At 35.9% G+C, this 16,724-nt stretch overlaps 1 protein-coding gene and 1 long non-coding RNA gene across 2 annotated transcripts; both read left to right on the forward strand.

Moving 5' to 3' along the window:
• Window positions 1–3,640: 3,640 nt before the first annotated feature.
• On the forward strand, window positions 3,641–7,953 carry LOC134680132 (uncharacterized). The gene is made up of 2 exons (XM_063539181.1): window positions 3,641–4,495; window positions 5,131–7,953. Exons 1-2 carry the CDS (start codon window positions 3,643–3,645, stop codon window positions 5,148–5,150), a joined length of 873 nt encoding a protein of 290 aa, XP_063395251.1. The 5' UTR covers window positions 3,641–3,642; the 3' UTR covers window positions 5,151–7,953.
• Window positions 7,954–15,063: 7,110 nt separating this feature from the next.
• On the forward strand, window positions 15,064–15,790 carry LOC134680540 (uncharacterized). Its single transcript, XR_010100467.1, has 2 exons — window positions 15,064–15,283; window positions 15,502–15,790. It is a non-coding gene; the product is annotated as an uncharacterized LOC134680540 (long non-coding RNA).
• The last annotated feature ends 934 nt before the right edge of the window (window positions 15,791–16,724 follow it).

Genomic DNA, 16,724 nt, shown 5'->3' on the forward strand with positions numbered 1-16,724 from the left:
CTCTCAACATCCATGCGCCGGCTCATGTGAGGAAAGTAGGCATTTCTAATTAGCAAACTCCATTATAGGGAGCGAGTTTTATTATGTTTATGTTTCGTATTGTTTGTGCATAATTTATAACTACATACTTCAAAATTTTGATAAATCTTTGAAACGTGTGTACATTTAATGAAATAGGAATATTAACTAATATTTATTTTCAGATTTGCAAATAATTAAATTAAAGCTACCTGCTTAACATTTAACTTAACTTTCGTATTAAAAACTTTATAACACTGCATACAGAACAAGGTTCTAAACATATAAATTAAAATACTTACTTATCTAAAAATCTAAAGAAATATATGCAAAATAATCGTATATAAAGTTTTTGAATCTAAATGGAATATAATAGTCAAGTTAACGTAGAGGAGACCAGGGTATAACCGGGTACCAAAAAGTTTACGCAGTGACAAAACCGACCCCGTGAAGCAGCTTGCTGAAGGTTGAAGAAAGTAAGTCGAATCTAAATCTGAACCGACTTGGTAAGCGACATGCCGCCATAAACGTCGGATTTATTATTTACTGGTGTTTTACACAATCAGGCCAATTCGAACGTACACTGACATCAAAATTACATCTAAATGATGTCATTCAATTATCGTGCAATTCGCTTGTACTCTCTTGTAGCTGGGACAGTATGCCATTGACCGTGCCTCGATATTGTGCTTCATCGGACTCTTGTATATTTACGTTTAATTTCAAACCTCAATCAGTAATAAAAGTTTCTAACAGTTCCTAAAATAAAAGATTGGTCTTGGCTGACAATATTGTGAAGAATTTCGTAAATATATACCCACATCTTAATCTATCACTATAATACGATGATATTTTTTAGAGTTAGGTATAGGTACCTAAAATAGTTTCTTGGTCTTATGATTGCCAAAACGAACGGTGGCATATTTCTATAATTTGATAGGTGTAGGTTGACTATAGTCAAATGACGTCTTGCCCCAAACCTGGTTATGCTCCGGGTTACCTAAAGTCACAAAATATAAATCAAGTTTATGTGGCGTATTCTGGCTCTGTCGGATTTATGTGAGAGCAAGAGGTCTAATATATTCCTTTGAGACAAAAATGTTGCTTCCTACTGAAATATTCTCCTAAGGCGATACAACTTTAGGAATATTTTATTTTTAAACGAATCCTAAAAAGCCACTTAAATGTTAAAATACTCTACAATATCTACATACTTATATTAGGTACGTTACAGTACTCCACTTTATTTAAATGGGTTTAGATGTTTAATTGTGTCAGCGTAAAAATTACTACCTACATATACACGAACTTAAATAAACTATTATTAAATAGGTATACAGCTCGCTACCAATCACACTCTTAACAGACAGAGCGGAGCAAGCATGTAGAAATAAGATTTCATTACGTTAGAGATATGATAGAGGCTTAACGTTTAGCGTTGAAATTGTATACATCCCTACGTATGAAATGTTAGCAGATGCATTCACTAAGCCCGTGGGCTGTGTCAATCATGAGGTCTAGGTGTTCACTCAGCTTGGTATGGCATGAAGCCATGATGATGCCAAGTTATGGGGGAGGCAGGGGGATGAAAAGTGTTAACGGTGGCCATCTTTAGAATTTATTTTGAATTTTAATATGTCAAGGCCAGTGTTGGTTTTGATTGTCACTCGACAATAATTTTCTATGTAAACTAGTCATGTGTAATTTTATAAAAATATATTGTATTAACCCTTTACCTACGGGCTATTCAATCGCTCCGTCACCGCCCAATACGGGCATGTTTTGGCGAGAGTCAGCGGTTAGGCATTATTTCACTTACTTGTAACTTTTGAAGTATTACAGCTACACACTTGAAACTTCACACACACAATAAGTATAATGTGCTTAATCAATTAATAATCACTTGGAGTAATAATATTCACTACTTTTCCTGCTATCAAGCAATATACCAGTCACTAAGAAATTGAAGATTTTTAAGTTACTACTCGCGGATCTCACAAGTTTACGTTTAAGAACATTAGTTTATGATATACTTAACACAAATAAACACTTAAATAACGATAATTATGAAATTAATGCATAAAAATCAATCACAGAAAACGTTGCACAAAAACAATTTGCCACTAATGGAAAATAGTGATGTGCGTCTATCAACACATTTGTCGATATATCGATAACCTAGTACATGTAAAACTGAAATTTAACAAGTTAGGATTGTGGTGAAATTATTATAAGGTACAATAGTACCTAATAATGATTTCATAACATGTTAAATTCCAATATTTGAACCAAAAATGGTAAAAAACACTAAAAATAACACTCCAAACACTCCCACGCCATACTCTCATATCGACAACAAGTTGATAAAATTATAAACCAACACTATTGTCCGCCATATTGAATTCAATTATTAGCACCTCTGTAGTACGGGTGTCAACTCCAGTTGCCAGCAAAAAAGCGGTAATTTTAAAATTATGTTTATGTCAGAGCCATCTACCGAAATATTATGATATTTTTTTCTTTGTATCTATACTAATCACAGTACATAATGTGACCGCTATTACCAAGCCACAAGGTCTCGTTTTGTTTAAAAAAAATGTTGAACACGACCATTACTTCGATCAACTATAGTTGACACCCGTACTGCAGCGGTGTTGCCTTACTGGCAACTCTGGTTGACACCCGTAGGTAAAGGGTTAAATATTTATCTTCTTTCCGACTGTTATCAATGTCACTCTGACTCCGCATAAAAGTAACGAGCCGGGATTTGAACTCGCAACCTCCTGATAGGAAGTTGCACGCACTTTACCGCTAAGCTACCAGAGCTCTTGTATCCTTTATACATACATATACCTACACAAGTATAATGAAGACCCCCTGTTATACTCGTATTTACTAGATACTTACTTAATAATTGCTTACGAACAAATTGTTGCAGAATGGAGTTTTTATCCCAACATTAAAAAGTTTATGTCAATATTGTCAACTGTCTTCTTGGAAAATATATCTTTCGTTTCCTACGTACATTTTCTATTTTAATTCTATTAATTTACTTATTTGGACCCCAAGGCCCAGGTTTAACCTTTAACATGGTCCTATTGAGTCGGGAACCGTAAGTAAATAAAATTAAATGCGTAGAAGCGGATTCTAAGAAGCACGAAAAAATTTTCATTCGACTCGTCTGGAGTTGCCGATTTGAAGGTGCCGCCATTGTGCGGAGCCATCGCAGCGTTCAACGAGCCGCGAGCAAGCGTTCTATAAACGCACCTGCACCACCCACTGCGCAGCGATCTGCGCGCGTGGAACGGAATAAACAAGTAACGTTTAGTTTCAAATCTGTTTGACGTTTGTTCTTTTCCAGATATTTTAGTGTTTGTGGTGGAAAAGTATTTCTATCTTGTAATATAAGTTTAAAAGCTTGTAAAGTTAATTGGTTTTTGCCGGTTTTTATGTGCGTCTACGAAGTCGTTTTTGTGTTTTTCACATGCAAAGCATTGTGCGCAATTTAACATGGAAAAGACAGAAGAAGAACGACGTCAATTAGTTGCGCGCAGAGGCACGAAAAAAGGTACTCTAACAAGATTGAAAAACAAAATGGAAGAATGGTATATAAACGATATAGAAATGCTAAAACTGATGGTAGAGAGGGCCCAGACGGCATTCCACGATTATGAAGATCTGTGCGAGAAAATAGGTGATGAGGAGGATCCCATTGCTGTCGAAACGACTTTTTATGAATGCGTCGCAGCAATGCGGCAGCGAATTGCGGATTTATCGGCACCTGTACCCACCCCTGCCGTTTTGCCGGCAGTGACGCCTAAAGTGTCGTCGAAAATAAAGTTACCGAACATACAAATACCATCATTCAATGGCAAGTATACAGAATACAGACCTTTCATAGAAATGTTTATTGCCCTTGTGCATAACAATGAAGGGTTCGACAATATACAAAAGTTTTTTTACCTGAGAAGCTTCCTAAAAGCTGAGGCATTTGATTTAGTCAAAAACTTACCTGTCATCGGTCAAAGTTATTCCGAAGCTCTCAAAATTTTAGCTGATAGGTACGATAATAAATATAAAATCATCAATGAGCACATAAATGCTTTGTTTGAGTTGCCAATGCTAACTAAGTCAAGTCCTAGTGCTTTACGCTCATTGATTTCAATAACAAAACAGCATTTAGCTGCATTAAAAAACCTTGATGAGGCCATTGAAAAATGGGACAGCGTTCTCATTTGCCTATTAAATAAAAAACTAGACCCAGTTACTAACCGAGAGTATCATTTGCATAGGGATTCCTCAAAACAGCCAACCTTTAATGATTTTTTAAAATTTGTAGAAGGTCGGGCCCTTGCCCTAGAGAACAGTGAGGGACGGGGTGATACAGCAAGCTGTGCTGCTGGCAAGGTAGCTCCAGTGAAGATGGCATCATCATCATTTGTCACTACCAAAGCATCCCAAGGCTGTCTGTACTGTGGTAAGGAACACAAATTATATGCATGCCCTAAATTTGCTCTAGCTTCCATATCGGAACGACTAGATTTTGTTAAGGAAACAAAGCTTTGCAAGATTTGTCTTAACATTCACCCAGGAAAGTGCAAGTTTCATTTTAAATGTAAGGAGTGCAAAGAATCCCACAACTCGCTACTTCATGTGAATGAAGAGAAATCCTCATCGGTGTCATTGACTAACATTAATAATCAGACACTGGTGTTGTTGCCAACGGTTAAAGTTAAGGTAGTTTCTAAATGTGGCAAGGAGATCATAGTTAAAGCAATGCTTGACTGTGCATCTCAGAATTCCTTTATTACAGCGAAGCTTGCAAAGCAACTAGGTTACCCACTCTTGCCATGTTCTACTACAGTAACTGGTGTAACTCTAGAAGATAAATCGGTCAAACATAGTTTGCGACTGGATATTTGCTCATGTGTTTATCCATATAAAACACAAGTAAATCTGTTAGTGGTAGATAAATTTAGTAACGAAATGTTGCCACAAACAGAAATAGATATTTCAAAAATTGAGATCCCTGAAAATATAACATTAGCCGATGACTCCTTCCATATCTCAAGTGAGATAGATATTTTATTGGCTGCAAATATCTTTTTTCAGTGCCTGTTGTCGCAGCCTGAGGAGCTGCGCGATCCTGATGCCGCACCCAGCTTGGTTCACACACAGTTTGGTTACATAGTAGGCGGTGATGTTCCATCTTCTATTCTTAAACAACCTGCTGTTTCTCTTTTCTGTCAAGAATGTCAAACTGATGTACGCGATACTATGTCTAATTTTTGGCAAACAGAAAAAGTACCTGAAATATATGCGGAACATACATCTGAACAACAACAGTGCGAAAAATTGTTCACTGAAACTGTCAAACTTGAAGGCAATCAATTTACAGTTTCATTGCCATTAAAAATACCTATCTATGATGTGAACAATACATTGGGGGATTCATTTGGGTTAGCGCTCAAGAGATTTTATAATCTCGAGAAGAGATTTCAGAAGGATCAGAATTTGTATGAAGGTTATAAGGATTTCATACATGAATATCTCGACTTAGGTCATGGATCATATGTTGACATTTCCTCATATGATCTTACTAAAGATCCTATGTACTTTATGGGACATTCAGCTGTTTTAAGGCCGGATGCAGTAAGTACCAAGCTCCGGGTAGTCTTTGATGGATCTATGTTAACGAGTAATAAGATTTCATTGAATAATATTTTAATGAATGGACCAACTGTTCAACAGGAACTGTTCGACATACTGTTGTCATTTAGAGTGCACAAATATTTCATTGCTTGTGATATCAGGCGTATGTTCCGAAATATTTTAGTACAGAAAGATCAGCGATCTTTGCAAAATATTCTCTGGCGAGACACTCCTAATGAGTCACTAAAATGTATTCAGCTAAACACAGTTTGCTATGGAATGAAGTCATCAAGTTATCTTTCAACAAGATGCTTGAACGAGCTGGCTACGAAATTCGAGAGGCAATATCCTCTAGCTAGTTCTGCAATACTAAACTCTACCTATGTAGATGACATCATTCATACAGAGGATAGTTTGGCAAAGATTGTTGACACTCAAACTCAATTGATAGAATTACTTGCTAAAGGTAGTTTTAAACTGCATAAATGGGCAGCTAATGACTCTTCAATTTTGACAAATATTCCAGCAGAGCAGCAGGTTGTTGGAGAACTGGAACTGAATAAGGACATCAAAACTTTAGGTTTAAAGTTAGATATTGACTCTGATTCTTTTAAACTTTCATGTCCAGTGTCAAAAAATGTCCCTAAAACAAAAAGACAAATTTTAAGTTACATAAGCCAATTCTATGACCCTTTAGGTCTAGCGGGACCCGTTTTTGTCCAAGCTAAAATCATTATGCAAAAATTGGCTCAGGCTTGTACCGACTGGGACTCAGTGCCCTCGCCTATTTTACTAAAAGAATGGCTTGAATTTTACAATGATTTGCAGACAATGAAAGAAATTAAAATAAAACGAAATGTTACTGTTGATAACATTCAGTCTGCTCAATTAGTAGCATTTGGTGATGCCTCAATTTCTGCATATGGAGCAGCCATTTATTTAAGAGTCACTGACAAGCATGGCAAAGTATCGATGTCGCTTCTTTGTTCTAAGAGTCGCATTGCATCTAAAGACAAGAAGTTGACTGTGCCACGATTAGAATTAAATGCATCTCTTTTAATGGCAAAATTATGCTTTAGAGCATACAATACTTTAAGTAAAAAGATATCTATTGAAAGTGTGCATCTTTTCAGTGATTCTCAGGTTGTTTTGGCATGGCAAAAAACGAATCCAACAAATCTAAATGCTTATGTTGCTAATAGAGTCAAATTAATCAACGAATATACAAAGGGTTTTCAATGGTTGTATATAAAAACAGACCTCAATCCTTCTGATTGTTTGAGTCGAGGTGTAAAACCTAGTGAACTACAAAGTAACCAACTGTGGTGGTGCGGACCGACTAGCATGTCTGATCCAGAGTATAAATTCACCGATGATAGTAATAATGTACCTGACAACTTACCGGAGATCAAGCATGCTAATGGTTCCAAGCCGGTGTGTATGGCATCATATCAATCGGTTTCTCTTGCAAATGATTTGTTAGATAAGTTTTCTAACATTAATAAGGCAGTTAACGTGCTTGCCTACATACAAAGATTCTGTAAAAATGTAAGGCCGGGTTCACAAAAGATAAAGCTTAATTTTATTACTTTTAGCGAGGCAACTCAGGCATTGCATATGTTTATAAAGAATGAGCAGGAAAGGTTCTTTGATAAAGAGCTGGCCTCTTTGCGGGCAGGTAGACAAGTTTCGTCGTATTTACTATCTGTCAACCCCTTCATTGATGCTAACGGTATTCTCAGAGTAGGTGGACGTTTGCAACACTCCTCCTTACCTTATAGCCATAAACATCAGATAATCTTACCAAAAGAATCTAAGGTCACTTACCTTATTATTGAAAATGAACATTTAAAGCTTTTACACGCCAGTCAGAAAGAAGTACTTAGCAATTTAAGTCAACGCTATTATATAGTTAACGGTTTGAGATTGGTAAAAAAGTTTGTGAATAAATGTCTCACATGTTTTAGACTGAAAGGTGAAACAGCAAAACAGCTGATGGGTTCATTGCCCGCTGGTAGAGTCAGCATAGATCGAGTGTTTGCTAAGGTTGGTATAGACTTTGCGGGACCAATCCTGATAAAGCAGTCAAGAGTGAGAAGTGTTGTCACTACTAAAGGTTATATTGCTGTGTATGTGTGCTTTGTCACCAAAGCCATACATTTAGAGTTAGTGTCAGATCTCACCACTGATACATTCTTGGCTAGCTTCAAACGATTTATTGCTAGACGTAATGTTCCAACAGAGGTCTATTGTGATAATGCCGCTACTTTTAAGTCGGCTAGTACTCAGGTGTCTGAGTTATATAAATTGAATAATAATAAATGTCATCAAATTCAAGTTCAAAATGTGACTGCAAAATTGGGAACAACATTCCATTTCATACCGAGTTACTCTCCGGTGTTTGGTGGTCTATGGGAGGCCGCAGTAAAAAGTGTTAAATATCATTTGAAAAGAATGTTGGGCTCACATGTTTTAACATATGAATTGTTGTACACGGCACTTGTTCAAATTGAAAGCATTTTGAACTCGAGGCCTATAACGCCAATGTCATCAGACATTGAGGACCTCTCCTATTTAACGCCAGGGCACTTCTTAACTGGTGCGCCCTTAACTTGCTATCCTGAGCAGGATATCACAAACTTACCTGATAATAGATTGAAGTTTTGGAGGAAATGTACTGCTCTGCAGCAGCATTTTTGGCGATATTGGTCTAAACAATACCTTAATGTCTTACAGAACCGTCCTAAATGGAAGGCCGCCTTGCCTAATATTAAAGTAGGTGCTCTAGTTATCTTGCGTGAAATAGATACTCCGCCTATGACTTGGCCTATGGCTAGAGTTACCAAGGTTTTTCCAGGTCAGGATGGAAAGATAAGAGCCTTAGAAGTAAAAAAGGCTAATGGTAAAGTTCATACAACTTCTATTACTAAAGTGTGTATACTACCTTTAGATGAATAGGTAGTGTTTCAAAATGTTATTATATGATATTTTAATATTTTAGTTAAGTATTATGGCTAATATCCTACTGAATTGTACTGATACTTAATTTATAACTGTAAGTAGGTAGTCATGTACTATGTGTTGATGCTGGGTGCATCTAATGTATAAGATGTTTATTTAGTTATATGAAATGTGTCTTATCTTATGTTTGTTACATACTGTTTCATAACTACTTTCATAGCAATCTTGTAAACTTATTAAGTTATTAGTAAGAGTTATATTAATTTCAATTTCACAAACCTTAAAAGATTACAGTCCGCTCTAGATATTGAAGTATACAAGGGAGCTAATGTGAAATGTAGTTTAATATTTAATAAGGTATTAATTTGTACCTAGTTATGTTATTTTATGTTGGCGGAATATGTTGCAGAATGGAGTTTTTATCCCAACATTAAAAAGTTTATGTCAATATTGTCAACTGTCTTCTTGGAAAATATATCTTTCGTTTCCTACGTACATTTTCTATTTTAATTCTTTTAATTTACTTATTTGGACCCCAAGGCCCAGGTTTAACCTTTAACACAAATAAATAAACTGTTAACAAACGCTTACCTTTGTTGACTTTTCATTAAATGCATCACCAAATAATGAATCTCACAGGGGCTGCATCAATTTTCGATTTTGTTTACTTATGATATGAATAAAGTAAATATGGACAGCCCAAATTTACTTAATTATACATTATTCATACAATATAATATAATAAGTACAAATAAGTTGCTCACCGGAGCGAACGTGACTTGATTTAAATGGTTTTGTAAAAAGGAACTGGTAAGAGCGGGTTCCGTAATACAGACAGAACACAATGATTCTTGAGCTACTTAATAAATATATATTAGACTAATCTAAGCTGAAAAAATATATGTACAGGATCTGTACGATAAAAATTATAATCCTATCCATTTTAATAGTTTATTTAGTGAGATGTAAAGATAACAATATACATTAGGTAATGTGATGATGTAATAACATTATTTTTCTACATTTTTTTCAGGTAAGTCTTCACACAACTTTCTACCTCATCCAACTCACTCCAATCATCGAGTGAGTATTTAGTACAATAAGCTTATTAATATATTTAGAAAGGATCTAATACCGTAGAGTATCTATAGAGTAGTACCGTACCCTAAAAAAATCCTGTTCGGAAACACAAAGGACAATAATTAGGTCCTATTATCAGCATATAGCGCGCTATGTAAATGATTATGATAATCAGAAGTACCAGAAATCAAGTGGATTCTGTGGAGTCACGCCGGTGCATTAAAGTTTGAAAAACATCATCTTGATCCAATATGTATATCAGTGGACCGTGCTCGCACCAATATAAAACGCGACGGAGATGGATTTAGAATAGTATCACGTTAAGAGCATGTTTTTAAAATTCGAATACGGCTACGATCCCGTCAAGGGTTCAGTGGGACTTGCGCGACGTGTTTTGGCGTGATGCAGCAATATATTTGTCGTTTGATGTATGTGATCATGTAAATATTCATCTCATGATTATTGATAAACACCTAATTTAGATTGTTTAGGTAAAACGAAACCAAAAACTTCTATGATAGCGTTAAAGGCGTTATACTCTACCAGTCGGGCACGGAAAGGGACCCTGAGAATAGGATATTTGACTTTTCCAACTGCTAATGTGACGAACAGAACAAATGACGACACGCTTAAGTTACCTACTCTTTAGTTCTTTCCAATTAATCAATTAGAAAATGTCTAAAGTAAAGATTTTAATATTTTTCTTGTGCTTTATTTAATACATGGTGTGAGATAATTTATGTTAAATACAGTCAACAACTTTCGTGTTTGAAATTCGTGATATAAACACATACATACCTGGTAGTAAGTAGTAATACTCTATAGGACCTGTAGTATAGGTATACCAGTTGACGATAACACCACACTCATTTTATAAGAACCGAGATAAGCGCAGAATAAAGTTTGAAAGTTCGTCTGTAAATTGATCGTCATGTCATGGGCTGTCTCTAAAAGAAGTTGAACCTGCTTCCAGTTAAGCTATCACTGCTGCATCGCCCTCCGGCGTTTTATTATTGGTATTTGATAGTTAGAAAATATGATATTAACAGATTAATTTTTAAAATGTACCTTGTATGAATGTAATGAAGATACTCATATAGAAAAGAGAATAGGTAGCTACCTACCTACTCCAATACTCTCTTTATTTAAAACCATATATAGATACATGAAGTTAAAAAACAACGGATTGCACTCCGGGAGTGCCGACAGAAGTGAAAACTCATTGAAAGGTCATGTGTCCGTCTTACGAATCTTACGGTCACGTGACCTGTCGCGAGTTGAACGTTTTTCCCCATCACAAAAAGTGCACAGCGCCGCTAAAGAAGTTTTCACTAAAAAAACATATTTTCGTGATAAATTGCGAATTACGAGCATGAACGTCGCTTTTGTATGTTGCTCTAGCTAGAACATACACCCAGCTGCAGGTTTCATGGCAACATTCATTATAATTTTTCCATTTTTCCTTTAATATGAAACATGTTGCAATGCAATTTATTTTTTCATTGCACCCAGTAGGTATTCTAAAATGAGTCTTATTATGGGTTGCGTCGGTACTATACTGGCAAAGGCTGAGTGAATAGTAGAGATGCCACGAATATTCGGCAACTATTCAGTATTCGGCCTATTCGGCCGCTTTGCTGAATATTCGGTATTCGGCCGAATGTTGCCTACTACTTAAAAAGAAAAATTACACAAAAAATAACCAAAACTAAGGTAAATTTAATATAATATTAAATTAAATTAAATTGGCGTGCCAAAAAACGTGCCTTAGTATTTATAACTAAGGCACGTTTTTGAGCATTCGTTGATTACAAAATATTTTATTATTATCATGGGTTTGATTTGAGTGACTCTAGCTACATTCATTAATTCTGTGTTAAAATATATCATAGCAAACGTTGAGCTTTGTTGGCGAACAGTTTCATAATAATTGTGACTCAAAATGTTCCCATGTCATGCCGAATATTCGGTCGCCGAATATTCGGTATTCGGCCGAGAGAGGGGCCGAATATTCGGTATTCGGTATTTGGCCAAATTCACTATTGGGGGCATCTCTAGTGTACAGGTACTCTCAGCGTTTTAACGCCGTCATTCTAAGCTTCAGTCTCATCCTGTTTTAATAAACGTGGGTCTTGCCGTCGCCTTTAATATTTCCGTCCTTTGTAATTCAACAGCCTCTTGTTGTTTCTACTGTAAATTAATAATTATCTTGAATCATGTTTGGGTAAAACAAAACCAGCTTATTTGAGTTGCTTACAAATATTTAAAAACTATAAGCGAGTTAAAATAACTTAATCATAACTTAAAAGTTAAAACATTTCATTTTAAAAACTACAGTAATTGAATAAATATATTTCTTGATCGATACTTACATATAAAACATAATAAATTACACTATAGTTTAATAAAATGTAATGTCCCACTGCTGGGCAAAGGCCTCCCCTGTCTTTCGCCACTCGTCATGGCTTTGTGCATGCTCCCGCCAGTCGCCACAAAATGAGCCCAGCAGTGGGACACAATATAGACTATAAAAAATAATAATGTGGCAAATATTGTGACTGCGTTAAATATTTAAGCACAATACCTATTTAGTTCATAAAGAATTTACAAGGGTCTAATAATGGAAATGAAAAAAAAAATCCTTTTATAATTGGTAAGTTTTTCATAACATAATATCTACTCATAATATATTTATATTGACTCAATCTCATGCATGACTTGCATGAGAAAGTGAATATTACATCATAAGTAACGAAAGAATCTGTCCTTCTTTTATAAATGTCAGCTCCGCTTCCATATTACAATAATGTTTATGTTTATTAGTTTCTTATGTTGGGAAATGCTATACAGCGTAATGGATATTAGCGGCAGTTGCGCCTTAAAGTTCTTATTAAATTGTAATTAATTCACCATATTCGATTATTATTGATTTGGAAATTACCAATTTAAAAATAGTTACAAGTTAATTGATGTTATAAGACACTAATGACACTATAAAACAGTGGGTTGGCAATAAATGACGGTCTATGTTTTCTAAATGTCAATTTTTTACAATATACTTTGTATTCGAAATTTAAACTTTCGTGAGACATATTTGTGATTTTGTAAGCCGCCGCAAGCACTCGAGCCTGAGGAAGGACCCCCGACGGGCCCGAAACCTCGCCAATAGCGACTTAAAAAAATACAAGTAAGTGTAACCGTTGTGTTCCAAATATACTTTTTATTCTTAGCGATTTATAACTATACATTGGATACAGTCGACCACGTCCGTACCTATTATCCGCAGCAAAAGAACTGCAGCTACAGCTCTCGCCAATGTTTTTATTGAAAACTCCATACGCTCCCGTTTTTACTTCGTTTTTCGCAGCTATTTATTCCTCGTGTCGTATTTTGTGAGCTGCCGGTGGTTTGATCGAAATTTGAAATGGCTGTTACTTGCGTTAAAAATATCATACGGAACGCCGGGCAAACACAAATGGTATTGTGCCTAACGTTTTTAGTAAAGCACTTTTTCAGTTGATAGAATATTTATTTAGAACACAAAACAACACAAAACATGTTTTGCACGAGTGAATGTACGAACTACGAATCGCTTGCAATGATTGTAAAATATGTATAATCAATCATGCTTAATACCTTTACTGCGGTAACGAAAGACCCCATGTAATTACGAGTTACACTAACTGCTGTAGCGAAAGTGTTAATACTATTACAATATAATATAATAAAAAAACGATTACTAACATAATATAAGCTCAACGAGGGTGCGGACTTGCGGAGTGTTGGGTTAGGGAACGCGCGCATGTAAAGTAACTCCTCTGGAGTTGCATGCGTACATAGGCTACGGAGGTTGCTTACCATCAAGCGGGCCGTATGCTTGTTTGCCACCGACGTAGTATAAACAATATATAAGGAATAAATGTAGGTATGAATGTTAGGAATCTTCTCAATAGTCGAAGCTTGAGACGAAGACTATAGTCTCAAGCAGGGTTAATCCAACAACGGTTTAGTTGAAAATGCATTTTATTCAGAGTTATGTGATTAGTTTAAATTTAAGAGTGCATTAAGCTTAAAGTTGTGTAACACATTTACCTACCATACGATAAAATTCAAAGGTTGGTGTGAATGTGAAGTCCCCTGACCGCCTGTTACTATCACGGATTTTTTTTCCGCCGACCACAGTGACTAATATTTTGAGTTATGGCCGGTTGTTTTGCTTTTAACTTCAATAGAGTGGATATCCGTGTGCCACCCACTCGTGCTACTTCTTTATTTTTATGTGCGCCGTTCACGGTTGGCCTGTCCAATGTTTATTGTCTTTATACCAGTCACTGCTATGTGTCCGAAGAAGTTAGCTTTGTTGAATTGTTTTGTAGAGATGGGTAACATTCTTTATGAAGTAACCGTTAAAATAGTGACGGTTTTCTTCAATTTATAGATTTTTTGGTAAGATTAGATGCGAATAGAAACAGCTTCAATTACATGTATTATACAATCTTACGTAGTTTTAAATTTACCTCAATGTCATTTAAACGTAAAATAAAATAAAATTTTATTTTATTTTCTTTATTGGGGAAAAAACAGACATAGGCAGATATATAATACAAAAGAGGACATAGGTTTATACATTAGTAGGTGCAACCTACATCCTGAGACAATTCCCACTATGATTTGTAAACCTAGGATATTTAAGTGGCATTGTCATCGGATTGAGCTATAACAGGATTAACAGGATAATAAATACTAAACTAACATTGGTAGACAGACGATAATAATAATCATTACAGTGCTGACAAGATTACACACATAACATTCTAGCAGCGAGATGAGGAACTACATATTTACACTTATATTATGATAAATATAGGACTAAGCATATATTGGGCCAACAGTAATTATCTAGTTAAGACGAATCTAATTTTATGGTAAGTTAATTACATAGCATAAACGTCCTGAACGACGTATTAAATTATTACTCAGTTAATTGAATCAACCTTAATCTGATATTGTGAACTATACCCTGTTATCAAACTAACAATTGCATTATATCAACAATATAGACGATCTCAGGATTAGTATCAGCCGGTGGGTGTATGTACCGTACCGATCCATGCAGCCTCCGCAACTGTGCCTGTTGGCGCGATTCGGTACCATTGCCCCGGCTGAATATTGTAGCGGCGTTAATAATTGCATAAGCGCCAGCCGCCATAACCTTTTGCCGTGGAACGTCACGTAAGTATCTTTACTATTTCATAAATAGTGAATCTCTAATTCATTTCCCGAATCGCGCAGTGTTCTTAATTGCGTGGCTGCATTGTGATAGCGAACAAATCTCGACAGTATCAACAGTAGGGGAAGACCGGGTAATGGGAGTCAGCGGGTAATGGTGGTCACCCACACATCTCCAAAACTACAAACACTAGAAATACGTTTACGGGCGTTCCCGCCCCCCTCTGGCCCCGCGCTAGCGCTGCGACAGCGCCGCGCCAGTATGGCGACGGCATCGGGATTAAGAGGTGTGTTTTGTTTTTGCGGCTCGCCGATGTAAATTTTTACGTACGCAAAATAGACGGTAAGTACTATAATTATTGATGTACTTATATGTGACTTTTTTATGTCTTTACTTGTGCATTAAGTGTACCGATTTCATAGTTAAATCTCGCGTGCTGTTAACACGTATCATGTGTTCATTTTTTTTTCTTCATCAAATACTTGTGGGTAATGAGGATCAGGTGACCCCCATTGCCCGCAATGTAAAAGGTATAATATAATTTGTTATTTTGGTTTCAGATGCCGAAAGTACGAGTCAGAACTACCACAAAAGCTTCCTGGTCTTCTGACACATTGGAAAAAGCAGTGAAACTTATAGAAGAAGATGGATTTTTGTATGATCCTCATTACCCGCAAGGTGACCACAATAGCCCATACCTCTGTGCAATGGGAGTCAAAACAGTTAATTTTTGTAACTTTCATATTTGCCAAAGATGATTAGTAATGTGACGATTATTGATCTCAAATAATAGTCAATTAAGTAGATTTTGTTATGAGGCGGTTGCAATAAAGATTTCGTTTCATTTTATTTTTTTATTTTAATTCTTGCTTAAGTGATCCCCATTACCCCTTTCTACCCTATGGTACCTCTTTATGTTGACTGACTGATTATTTATTATTTAGTTTAATGTTTCTTTATCTTAGGTCTTAGGTTAGGGTTTTATAATATGAAAATAAAAGTAAAATATAAAAATATTTACAAAACGATAAAAAATACACATAAATATATAATAAAAAACCTAACCTAGGGTGCCGCCGGCAGCGTAGCAAGGCCCAAGCTGCCGGTGGTCAGGGCCGCAAAGGGAGGAACCGGCGGGCTATCCGCGCCGTGACCAAGATCAACGCCTTCTGCATCTGGCCGTTGAACCAACCTTTAGCGAGCGTCTCTCAAGATGTTGGTCGAGACTCTTCGCTATTAGACCGTTCGCTGAGACAACTATCGGGACAATGATCGTCGAATCAATATCCCACGTGGCGGTTATCTCATGAGCCAAGTCTAGGTACTTACTTAACTTATTTATTATTCTGTAGCAAGTATGGTAGATATCTAATAATAACAGCCAGTAAACATTATTCAAATACCCCAACATCTGTAACGAATGGTGCTATTAGGTTACGGGCAATATGTGTATGAGCACAGTACCTAGTGAAAGCACTAACAACAAGAATTTGATTTATTTCATAGGTATTTATTATATCGTAGTTGATAAGTATATCGTTCAGTGCTCAAGATCAAAAGAGTACTTATTTGAAGAATTTGTCTGAATGTTTTGAGCTAGAACGCGTGAAAGAGTGTTAAAACCACCTTCTAGGAAGCGACGCTTTCATAAGATTCATTCGATTCAATGAAACGCTTAGAAAGAAATATTTATTAAATGAAATGAAAATCTTTATTTTTAAAGTACGATTATTTTACAATCGCATTTTACACTGAGATTAAGGAATAAATTAAATTATCAATC

The sequence above is a fragment of the Cydia fagiglandana genome, chromosome 3, assembly GCF_963556715.1.
Source record: "Cydia fagiglandana chromosome 3, ilCydFagi1.1, whole genome shotgun sequence".
Lineage (NCBI taxonomy): Eukaryota > Metazoa > Arthropoda > Insecta > Lepidoptera > Tortricidae > Cydia > Cydia fagiglandana.